This window comes from Spermophilus citellus (assembly GCF_964194105.1).
Source record: "Spermophilus citellus genome assembly, chromosome: 2".
Classification (NCBI taxonomy): Eukaryota; Metazoa; Chordata; class Mammalia; order Rodentia; family Sciuridae; genus Spermophilus; species Spermophilus citellus.
The window spans coordinates 190,816,982-190,829,271 of NC_138183.1; the positions used below are offsets into that span (position 1 = coordinate 190,816,982).

General features: G+C 56.4%; 1 protein-coding gene across 1 annotated transcript in view; it reads right to left on the minus strand.

Moving 5' to 3' along the window:
- MYO7A (myosin VIIA) overlaps positions 1-12,290 on the minus strand; it is a 78,785-nt gene that overhangs the window by 42,123 nt on the left and 24,372 nt on the right. The window contains exons 6-15 of the mRNA XM_081282010.1: positions 11,883-12,004; positions 11,671-11,813; positions 11,307-11,420; positions 10,143-10,296; positions 9,136-9,212; positions 8,392-8,511; positions 7,697-7,839; positions 6,684-6,894; positions 5,985-6,120; positions 3,528-3,634 (exon numbers count right to left, since the gene is read on the minus strand). Coding sequence (XP_081138136.1) covers positions 3,528-3,634; positions 5,985-6,120; positions 6,684-6,894; positions 7,697-7,839; positions 8,392-8,511; positions 9,136-9,212; positions 10,143-10,296; positions 11,307-11,420; positions 11,671-11,813; positions 11,883-12,004 — 1,327 coding nt within the window. The remainder of the gene's footprint in view (positions 1-3,527; positions 3,635-5,984; positions 6,121-6,683; positions 6,895-7,696; positions 7,840-8,391; positions 8,512-9,135; positions 9,213-10,142; positions 10,297-11,306; positions 11,421-11,670; positions 11,814-11,882; positions 12,005-12,290) is intronic.

The following is a 12,290-nucleotide window of genomic DNA, read 5'->3' on the forward strand; positions in this document are numbered from 1 at the left end:
ATTGTATCTACATATAACTAAAAAATGAATATTAAAAAAAAAGGACTGGGGGTGTAGCTCAGCAGCAGAATGCTCAGTCTCCACTACCAAAAACCACACAAATATTTCTCCAGAAGCTCACCCCTTCCCACCACTTTCTCCGCTATCAGCCTGGTCCAGGCCCCAGCCTCACTTTCTCCCATTATTGTGATAACTCCTAACCTCCTTGCCCTGTCACCCACACACTACACCCCTCCTCTCCTTCCACACAGCAGCCAGGGAGCCTGTTAAAACAGTCCAGTCACATGTCTCCCTGACCCAAAACCCTCCGGGGTCTCCCAATAGTGAACAGAGTGCTGTAGGAAGGACCAAGTCCTTGTAAGAACCCACATTGCCCAGTGGATCTGTTTCTCTAGACTACTCCACTTGTTCACCCTCTTGCAGTCACCGCAGCCTCTGGACCCTGCCAAGCAAGCCCCAGGCAGCACCTCAGGGCCTTTGCACAGGCTGCCCCCTCTCCCTGCAAAGCCCTCCCTCTAGATGCATGAGCTGGCCTCCTGGCCTTCCTACCGGACTCACAGTGAGCCCCTCCTGGACTTCTGTGCATAGCCACAGCACCCACCACCTCCTTCCTCCCTCCGCCCTGGGTCCTCCCCACACCACTTACACTAACTTGGCACACTGTCCTTATTCATTGTCTTATTAACGATTTCCTGCTTCTCCTAGAACACAAGTCCCAGGAGGACAGAGAATTGTTTTTTTTTTTTTTTCTGTTTTGTTCACTACTGTGTGTCCAGGACCTGAGACAGTGTCTGGCACATGGGGGCACTCGGTAAATATTCATGGACTGAACGGGAGCCTGAAGCTCTGGGGCCTGCTCTCCCATGTGAGGTGTCTGGGTTTCTGATGGGGTTCGATTTGGTTGAGGGAAATCCTGGGAGTTGTTTTCTGGGATAATCTGCAGATGGTGAGGAAGACTGAAAAGTCAGGAGGTCCATGTTAAATGGCTCCACAGAAGCGAGCCAAGGGGGGCAGGCGAGCCTCAGGCCCCCTGCAGGCTGCCTGGATGTTAATCAGGATGCACTTTGCCCCTGAGCGATGCCCTCAGGGCATGACTGTCCCTACATCAGCCAGGGCTGGGTGGGGCAGCAGAGGAGAGTCGAGGATGACAACCTGGGGAGTGGGCCTGCAGATCACTGAAGGGGGGGCTCCCTCCTGAGGAGAGCCTTGTAGCTGCCACACTGCCACTTGTTTCACAATCCACCAAGCCCTTCCTTCCCCTTTAAGAGAGAGATCGTGGTTCCAGCCCTTAGGGAGCGGTTTCTGTCCCAGTTGTGACACACAGCACGGATGAACAGCAGGGACTCGGAAAACCACACTTCAGCCCTCACTTGTGTGTGGCCTTGGATGCATCCCTGCACTGCACGGAGACAGAGCTGTGTGTCACGAGCTGTGTGACCTGGAGCAAGTGCCCTGGCCTCCCCAGGCCCCGCTTCTTTACCTGTAAAATTGAGTGACAGCACTGGACGGGTTGCAAGAGGTGGTAATGTATGCTCCTGACAGGAGCTAGCTTAGCTCACAGCCTGGCCCAGAGGAGTGCCCAGGAGATGTGACGGAGGCCACTGTGGAACCTCAGCTCCTGAAGGCCCCTCAGGAACGGAGGGAGTCAGGGGAGCCCAGGCTCCCGTGTTTGGACCTCCATGAGAGTCCTCAGCAAACTGCTGCTCACCTCAGGGAGGGAACCTCCGAACAGTAAGGACACATAGAGGCTCCAGGCACCTCCAGGAGGTTGGAAAGAGAGGACAGAGAGGAGAGGGTGGGAGGAGAAGACAGGGTTCAACAGGTGTGCAGAGACCAGGGGACAGACCGCGGCAGAGCGAAGCATCTGGGAACAGGAAAGAGAAGAGCTCGGAGGACCCCCAGCCACACCTGCCTCACCTACAACACCTGAGCTGTAGGTCAGATGGGTGCGGGCCTGGGTGCTGGAGCCTCAAGCACCTAGGAGCCCTCTCCCTGAGGTCACTCCTGCGTGCACCTCATTTGCCTGGCTCTGCGTGTGTGTGTGTGTGTGTGTGTGTGTGTGTGTGTGTGTGGTTGGGGGGACAGAGGAGAGGGGCCACCATCCAGACAAGTTCCCTGACCTGCTGTTGGAGGGCTTCTAGATTGTTCCTGCGCTCTGTGAGGCTCTGGCAGCTGGGGAAGGAGGGGCCCGGCATTAGGCCACATGTGCGGGATGTCAGTGTTGGGCAGAGAGGAAACCGAATTGAGAAAAGGAAGGCAAAGGAGAGGCAGTGCCACACTGTGCTAAGGGACACTTGGCACCTTTGGGATCTGAAGCACCTCAGGAGCCACACCCTGAAGGTGGCAGACAGGACACCCAGGCAATGGTGGCCCCTGATGTCACATCCCTCCCTCTCTGACCTCAGCCTCTCATCTGCAAAATGCAGAGAAGACCACCAGTGTCCCCTGTGTCTGAGATCATCAGAGGCCCTGAAAAGCCACCAGGGCCCGGTGGAGGAGCAGCTGAGGGGCGGGGGCAGGAGGTGGGGGCTGGAGTCCTGGCTGTGCCTTAGCTCCTGGTGCCCCCTGCGCAAGGCCTGCCCCTCTTCCCGGACTCGGTTTCCTCCTTTACGAAACCGAGACAGCTACAGCACACACAACTCAAAACCCAAAACAAACCACTCCAAAACCACTCCACAGAAAACACACTCCACAAAAGGGGGAAAAGCCCCACTCTTTCCCCACGCCTCTGCCCCACGGGGCCAAGGCCTCTCCTGCCATCCTGCCCCCGGCTGAGGCTTTACCTTGGTGGAAGCCGCTGCCTGGCGGAGAGAGCCGGAGGAGTACCCACAGAGAAACTACAAGGGGAACCACAGGGCAGGTGAGTGGACGCAGGGGCCAGGCCAGGTCAGCAGATAGAGGACCCAATGCACTGTGGACAGAGGGAGGCCCTCGGGCACAGGCCTGGGGTCCTGGTCTCTCTGTACGGCTGGGTCCCAAAGCAGCTTGGTCACCTGCACAGGTGCTGAGGGGGTGGGGACTCTACCCTCCCCATGAGCCCTTCCATGCATCCTCCAGGAAAGGAGAGAAATGTGGAATAACAGGGCAAACAGGAGACGGGCCACCTAGTCAGCCAGCTGGGGCCTGGGGGGGCGGGCAGTCTTCCTATCTCCTGTGCAGGGTCTGAGTGTCACTGCATACCACACCCATCCCATCTCCTGAGGCGGGACCCGCTCCCCTCATTCCCGTTACCTGCTGGAGGTTGGAGGGGGGCGCCCCCTTGGGAAATCCAGTCCTGGCCGGGTTCTGTTCCGTGACCTCTCATGTGGTCCTTCTCTGGGCCTCGTACCCCAGCCACACCCCCAATCACCACAAAAGGACCAGACAGGAGCATCTTGAAGACCTCTCCAGGTCCCTTCTGGAACCTCAGCAAAGCCCTGTCCTTGCTCTGTGGCCCTAGGAGCTCCTCTGATGGACAAGGGTTGGGCCTAGACCCAGGCCTGGCTTCCGGGGCCCGCACCGCCCAGTGGAAAACCCGCTGGCCTTACCATGGCAACGTCAGCCTGGAAGATCTGCTTGATGAACTTGTTCCGTGAAGAGTGGACTAGCTGGATGATGTCCCCGTGCAAGGTGTCCCGGTTCTTTTCCAGGAAGCCTGGCAGTGGGAAAGAGCAGTCAGACCTCACCAGCTGTGGCAGCCCCTGAAAACCAGACTCATGCCTCCCCCAGACCAGCAGTGACTGAGCCACGAGGACCCTCAAGATAGACCTAGTTTACCCAGGTCCATTTCACAGTGGGGGGCACTGAGACCTACAGTTGACAGCATCTTGCCTAAGATCAGAGAAAGTGAGGGACTGTCCCCCCACCCACACTGGCCCCCTCTCGGCCTGTCCAAGGACAGGAGGTCTTGGTCTCTGGGAGAGGACTGTGTCACCTGCCTGACTGAACCATCCTAGGCCACCGTGAGTCTTTTGAACCAAGGTTTCCAAGCCCTGGAGAGAATACACACCCACCCAGTACAAGCTAACAGTACAGGAACCGATGAAAACTACCTCATGGTTGAACAATACATATGTTTTACAAAGTGTCCTCACAGCCCCCTACGTATATGGGATGGCCAGGACTTATCTTCCCCACCCAACAATAGGGGAAACTGATGCTCAGAGAGGCTAAGAGAGTAATCTAACACCACACAGCCAGCCATGGCAGAGTTAACACTCAAATCTAGGACTCCTGGTGCCCACCCGGGCAGGGCCCTGCACCACAAAGACCCCAGAGGTGAGAGCCATTCCAGTACTGGGGAGTTAGGAACTGGTTAATGGGGATCTCTGCTAGGGATGGGAGGCCCACAGGCTGGGGATGCCTGGCAGGGGAGGACAATGCCACCAAGAAGCAGGAGGTATACCCAGATGGCAGATGGCACAGAGGCCCAGTGTTGGGCTGCCCAGTGTTGGTGTCTGGGGATGGGTGAGTCGCAGGAGGCACACAGTAATGGAAGGGGGCACTTGTGTTGGGATGGAGTGATAAGGCTCTAGGACAACTTCACTGTGTGACTTTAGGGGTGTCCCCTTTCTGGGGCCCCAGTGTCCTCAACTGTTAGTTGAAAGTGGTAAAACCTGTCACTGTGGTGCGGCCCACGGAGGCACTAAGACTTCTGGATCAATTCAGTGAGGCAGTGTGACCCGAAGAAGCCTCCGAGCTTGTTTTGAATGCCCTTGACCTTTGACCATGGGTGGGATCTTTGGGGCTGATTGGCAGGAACTCAGTGTAGAGACACCTACAACAGACACCAGTGAGGTCAGCACTTTATACCAGGATGGAAGAGGTGGGACACTGGCAGGCCGCAGTCTTTTGACCAGTTCCTGTGATGAGCCTGTGTTCTCGTGCCTCTTCCCACCTTCTAGCTTTGAAATTAACCCAGCCGCGCATCCTCAGGAGGAAAGACCATGTGTGTGCGTCCTTTTCAATTCTCACACTGGGTCTTGTTGCTGGAGAGTCTAGTGGGTAAGGGGCTGTTTCTAGGCCTGGTTTTGGGACTAATAGGCTGTGCCATGACATGTCAGGACAGTCAACCCGCCTTCTGAGCCTGTCTCCTCATATACACAAAAGAACATAGAGCCCTTCCCAAAGAATTGAAAGCAGGGACTCAGATACTCGTACACCAATGTTCACAGCAGCATTATGCACACACATGTTCATTAACAGAGGAACACATCAGCAAAATGTGGTGGAGCCATTCCCTGGAATATTATCCACCATAAAAATGAAGAAAATCTATGCGTGCTGCAACATGGATGAACCCACTGTGCTAAGTGAAATGAGCCAGATGCAAAAATAAAAATATTGCTGGGTGCATTTGGTACATGCCTGTAATCCCAGCAACTGGGGAGGCTGAGGCAGGAGGATCGCAAGTTTGACAGCAACTTAGTGAGACCCATCTCAAAATAGGAAAATAAAATAAATAAGGATGGTTGGGGATGTAGCTCAGTGACAGAGCACCCTTGGGCTCAATCTTCAGTACCCCCCCCCAAAAAAAAAGGATAAATATTGTGGGAGTCCACTTAGGTGCTCAGAATGGTCAAATTCATGGACACAGAAAGTAGAGGGAGATGATGAGGGGTGGGGTGGGGGAAGGACGGAGCTGTTGATAATAGGGGCAAAGCTCTGTGTAGGTGACAGAAAAGTCCAGAAAGTAGATGGTGGTAAGGATGGCCCAATATTGTAAATGTGCCTAATCCCACTGAATTGGTAAATTTCATAATATATATATATATATATATATATATATATATATATATATATATATACACACACACACACACACTTTACCACAATTTTAAAATATATTAAAAAAGAAAACTCTGGAAAAACAAACAAAGAGCACTGAGCCCCACTTTTTCTAAGGTCCCCTCCCTCCCTCTCTGTATCCCAGGACCCTGAGGCCTCTCTCCTGGGTAGGATTTGGGGACACAGGCAGACGCAGACACCCTGGAACCTGCCCGCACCTTGGGTTTCGTAGTAGACTATGCCTGCAAAGTGATTGATGCCAAACTGGGTCTCGTGGTTGTTCTTGGGGGGCACGTAGTTGGTGTTGAGCTTGTGCTGTGAGTTCAGCTTGTACAGCATGGTGGTGTCCGTGCCCTGCAGGGACAGAAGGACCGCTGAGAGCCACCCTCCCTCCCCAGGCCCTGCTCCCTCTAAGCCCGTGGATGCACGCCCTTCTTGTGTCTTTATACCCCACTCGGGAGCTTGAGGACCTCTGCCTCCTGTCTGTGAAATGTCTCTGCCTGGCGGAGAGAGCCGGAGGAGTACCCACAGAGAAACCACAAGGGGAACCACAGGGCAGGTGAGTGGACACAGGGGCCAGGCCACTGGAACCCTACAATCTTAAAAGAACATTCCAGAACATCTCTTCCTGGGATTAAAATCCTGAGAGCTATCTCCCTTCTCCTCCCTGACTCCAAGACATAGTCTGTGTCTTGAACATCTATCCTGCACCAACTGTGTGCTTGGATTTTTGTTGTCTGGCCGGGGACCCAGGGGACAGTGGGTGATTCCCACACGTCAGGCGACTCTACTGGAGTTGACCCGAGCCACCCTGAGAGGCAGGTGTCATGAGTCCCATGTTACAGATGAGGAAAGCTGAGGCTCAGAGTGGGGAAGGGACCTGCCCGCTCTCTGGGACCCCGCGGGCTGTGGCCCACCTTGGGGAACTTGCTCTCTTCATCGATGAGGGAGATGATGTTCATGGGCTTGTTGGCGATCATGTCCAGGGCGTCCTGGTTGTCGGTGAACTCGATGTGCAGCCAGTCGATGCTCTCCAGGTCATACTCCTCCTGCTCCAGCTTGAACACGTGCCGCACGAAGAACTGCTGCAAGTGCTCGTTGGCAAAGTTGATGCACAGCTGCTCGAAGCTGCAGGGACACGGAGGACTGTGAGGGGGTGTCGTTCAGGCCCAGGCCCTGCCACCCAGCGGCTGCTCTGCCTCGATCTGCAGCAAGTTGCTCCTGTCAGGGCCTCTGGGGCCTCCAAGGCGAGGCTGGATTGTCAAGGCCACCCCTCCACCTGCAGTGGAGGATGCTGAGGCCCAGCAAGGGCAAAGGGCTTGCCCAAGGTCAAATGACAGGTAAGACTTCAGATCAGGTCCATGGACAGGCCTGTCAGAGCACCCAAGAGTGGGGAGCCAAGGTGCTGGGGAGGTGGACCATAAAGTGTCATCGAGAGGTGCGAGGGGGCTGAAAGGCTGGCAAGCAGAGCCTCGAGTGCTGACACAGCCAGGGCCACACAGCTAGGCAGTGGGCCAGAGCTGGCTGTCCCCAGTCCCACTTGTGCCACCATCAGCCCCTTTCATGGCCCTCAAGAGGTACAGGTCCCCAAGGGTGGCTGAGACCCTGGCACTCAAGCTTGGTTCAGCTTCACCTGTTTCAAGGCACACTGCAGCTTGGACACTGGGTGGTTAGCAGTGGCTATGGGGCCTGGGGACCAGAGGCTACCTCCCGCGTCCAGGACCATGTGAGGGCTTTCCCCCACCACCTGGGCTGGCTTCAGCTGACCCTGGGGAGGAAAGGGAGGGAAGAAAGACCTCCACATGACCAAAGTCAAAATTTCCAAGAGCCTGGAGCCTCATCCATGTGGTTTCATGGGAGCAACGGGATAGTTCTCATATCCATGTTACCAAAGAAACCCCTCCTCCCTCAGCAGAGTCCCACAAGATACCTGTTCACAGTAAAGTTCTCAAACCCAAAGATGTCGAGGAGGCCGATGGACCGGCGGGAGTTCTTCACTTCCTGGGAGGGAGGCTTGTAAATCGCCACGTTGATCTTGTCCACGATCCACACAAAGAGCCGTCCATAGATGCCCTGAAAGGTGGCCACACCAGTCGCACCTCCCCTCTGGGGACAGCAGGCTTCTGGACCTATGTGGCCTTGCCCCACCCTGGCTGTGGAATGACATGCTGTTTGAAAGCCCCAGGCCCCTCCTCACACTGTTCCCTCACTCCCTCCTGCTGGGACAATCCCCCCCCCCCCCAAGAGAGCCTTCCCCAGCCCAGCAGGCTGGAAAGAATTCCTCCGGGTGCCCACCTCTCCATCCATCTGTCTCCCCAGAGCCTGGGGGACTTGGTGAGGGGCAAGAATGTGAATAGAAATAGGGAGGACTCGGGGCAGGTCAGGTGGGCCCGTGTCTTCTGCAAAGACCAAAGAAAGTGTCCCCTGGATGGGAAAGCTGACCAAAGCAGGCTCAGGGTCTAGGGCCTGAGGGGGGAGCTGGGAAGGCCCCAGGAGCACAGTAGCCACAGAGGGAGGTGGGTGGTGCCAGCCTGGTCTCCAGCCCAGGGCAGGGGGGGAGCGAGGCCAGCTATGAGGACTCCCCCGTCCTGCCCACCAATAACCCAGCCTCCACAAAGGGCCCACCTTGACAAAGGCGTCTCGCACATCCAGCGCCTGCTCCATGCTGAGCGGGGTGGACACAGTCTCCCCACGGGTGATGAGGGTGCGGCTTGTCAGGCAGCTCATTAAGTCTGGAGGGTTCACCTGGTGTAGACACGCAAGTGCTCACCTGCCACCCGTCTCTCTCCCACCCACAGCTGGACTGCCCTCCCCCTTCCCACCGGCCTGTCCCAGAATGTTCTCTCCACTAGGAATGCCCTTCCCCATGGCCTCAGCCAAATGCTTCCACCATCAAAACTACCCAGATGCTGCCTGGAAGGACTTTCTCTCCCTGATGGTCCCTCTCAACCCATCAGCATGTTACCTGTCCCTTTTAGGACCAGCCCCAGCTCTGGCTTTATTTATCCCAGTTTCCCAGCCCAGGTGATAAGTGCCTGCTGAGCATGACAGATGGCACTGATGCACTAGGGCCCTTGACCCAGAAATGCAGACTGAGAGCCCAGGATGCAAGAAGGACACACAGGCTCACACGGCCCAGAGCATCACAGGGCCCCCAGCCCAGGCCTCCTGGCCCCCACAGCGTCCTAGGCTGGTTCTGCTCCCTGGGACCCAATCCCTGAACACATCTGGTTCTCAGTGTTGAGCCTAAATAACCCTCCCAACCAGGGGCTCTGACAACCTGGTTCCCACATCCCAGCCACCAAGCTTCAAGTCAACACTGTCTTCAGAGGGACAGGAGCAGGAGTGGCTACGAGGCCAGGCACTGACCTCGAGCAGTGAAGCAGCTGTGGTCAGCGACGGGGAGAAGAGGACCTCACAGGCGTCCAGGTTTTCAAATGTGCGGGCTACGGGCAGCAAAGGAAGCAGTGTCAGGCAGGAAGGATTGGCAGAGGGGACAAGAGGACAGTCCTAGGAGGACCAGGCTGCCACAACTACCCTCAGGCACCTGCCCTGTCCCCAGAGGGCATCAGTACCATGACTAAGTGCTTCTCTGGGTCAATGTTTGTTTGATGAGTGTTCTTACCAAGAGCCTGTGGGCACCATAAGGGTAGGCACCCTGCATGCTAGCACCTGGCACCTGCCTGGCATCTACGCAGCAGAGAGCAGCTGCACCTCTCAATCTCCACCCCACGCTTCCAGAGCATCAGCCTCAAGACCTTTGGCCACAAGACCTTTGCACATGCTCTTCCCTCTGCCTGATGCACCCTTTCTCTTAATCTTTCAAGATTCACAAATGCTGACGGCCTTCATGCTGAGAACATTCATTCATGGAGTGAATTTCCTAGAGCTTCTACTGTGCCCAGGACCCATGCTTGGCACCAGGGGAAGAGCAGAATGGGAGTCAGTGCCTGCCTCAGGGGACCATCTCCTCTCCAGGTGTAGTGATACCCAGGGAGGGTCAGATATGTGAGCTTGTTCCCTTCCTTGGTCTTCTTCCTTTCAGAAAATGGCTAGTTGGTCACTCATACTTCAGTAGGAACTAGTTCAAAGATTTACTCTCTAAGACATTTAACTGTAAAGAAGAAACCAAGTGGGGAAGGGGTCTTAAAAGGCCACGGTCGACTCCTAATATAACTTCACCTGTATCCCACCGTGGTGGAATTTCTCATAGTGCTGCCACACCTAAGGCTGATGTCAGGGCAGCAGAGCTCTCCAAATCTCCCAAACCTCCGTCCCAAAGAGCGTACTCACTGGCACAGAAACCATACCACCAATAGCCCACGGGCAGCCAGGTGCCATGCCGTGGCACAGGGCTGGGCACCACGCAGCCTCACCCTCATATTGCAGGTTGCCCAGGTGCAGGATGGCAGCCAGGAGCTTGGAGATCTCCCAGTTCTCAGTGTCAGTGAACATGAGCACCTTCATGGCGGAACGGATGTTGGCATATTCCTGGCTGTCCACCCGGCCCTCACAGGTTATACAGTTACCCTGAGGGGCAAAGGGGAGAGTGGAGAGCAGGAGGGCATCAGGGGACCACGGGGACCCAGGAGGCAGCACCTGAGCAGAAGGGTCGCTTCTGCCAGACCAGCCCAGGGCTCGTGCCCTGACCCCTCCAAGTGAGCACCAAGTCTAGAAAGTCTGGGCTTGACGAGAACACACTTCCCACAAGTGAGAGGAGCCAGGTCACAGATTCCAGGCCTGCCCCTGTCACCTGCCCAGCACTCACAGCACCAGGCCCTACCATGCTTCCTGTCAGTGGCTTGATCTTTTCCCAGGTGGGAGAGGGAGGGGATCTGCAGGTGGACTTTGCCCCTTGCTGTGTGTGTCCAAGTGTGTCTGGAAGGCCTGTCACTCCATAGCACACACACACCTCAGGTACTGGAGCCACGCTCATATCCCTGTGGCCTGGCCAGGCTCTCCCCAGGGATGTGCACATGGTCCCCAGGTCCCCCACCCCATGCTGGGTGGCAGTGATGGCCCCAAGGCCCACTTCTCCTTGGTGTCCAGACAGCAGCAAGAAGCTGGCACCGGACCCTGTCACCAGCAAGCTCTCAAGGCTGAGGCCTCTGCAGCCAGCTCCTTGCAATCCTGGGGCACCTGGCAGAGGGCCCTGTCCTCACGTCCTCAAAGACAACACATAGCTCATGTGCATGGCCAGGTCCGTATGCAGACCTCTTCAAATGCGTGGACACGTGGGTGCATATGTCCATGTGTCCCTGCATTGGGGTCTATGTGTAAGAGCCTGCCTGTGGTAAGGATTCATTGAGATGTAAGAGCAAGCTGGCATGTGTCCAGAGGGGGACAGGCTATGGCATAGACAAGCCCAGATAGGCTGGGGCAGGTCAGGGGACAGGAGAAGGTCCACATGGAAGTTCCTACCACCAGGCCTGGGGCTGGGGGCTGTGTGGGTGTGGTCTGGATCTGCCCCCACCTCACTCTGACAGGTGTCCCCTCCTGGGACAAGTGTCCCCTCCCCAGGGTGCCTGCCTGGGACTCACCATGGCCAGGTAGTTGTAGTCAGTGGCCTGGCCCAGGCCCAGCTTCTTCTTCTGCTCCTGGCTCATGCCGGCCAGCATGCAGTAGAACACGTGGTAGTTCCTCTCATCCTGGGCCTGCAGCGTGGGCAGAGGTGAGGGGGCCAGAGGAGGCCATCAGGAAACAGAAGGTCCAAGAGGGGAAAGAGGGTAAGCATGATTCACTATTTTAGCAAGTGGCTGTACCAGGGAGCTGGGGCTTCCACAGTGCAGCAGTACAGGGAGGTGAGCACCTGCCAGAGATGGGCAGATGGTGTGTGCCCACCCACAGAGGCTGGGGTTCTGTGCCAAGGAAGGACCAAGTCTGATCCCGCACCCCAGGGCCCACCTGGCGACAGACACGTGACTTCTCCAGCAGGTACTGCTCGATCTTGGCGCCCTCAATGGCGCCCCGAGTGTTGAAGTGGATGTCGATGTACTTCCCGAAGCGGCTCGAGTTGTCGTTGCGGATGGTCTTGGCGTTCCCAAATGCTGCGGGTGGGTAGAGGTCATGGGCAAGGCCGACCCATCCCCACCTCATCCTCCGAGCCCTGGTCTTACCTTCCAAGATGGGGGTGGCCTCCAGGACCTGCTGCTCGATCCAGGAGTGCTGCCCACTGATGGCTGCCAGGAACTGCAGGATCAGCTTCGTGCTCTCTGTCTTCCCTGCGCCAGACTCCCCACTGCAGAGGAGGGGGAGGCGGGCCAGGCCTCAGCCCAGGCTGAGACACGCAGCAACCCTATCTGTGCTATGACTGACAGCTGGACTCTCCAGGGCTGGGGAGGGCTAAAGGAGACCAGGGCTCTGCCATGCCCACCAGCAACCCTCCATCCCTGCATTCAGACACATACTCCCAACTCCACCTGTGCTTGCCACAAGCTCAGCACACATTAGTGGCTCAGTCAAAGCCTTGGCCTTTTATTCTCTGCCCAAGAGAAAAAGGGAATCTGAGATTTCAACTAAGCATA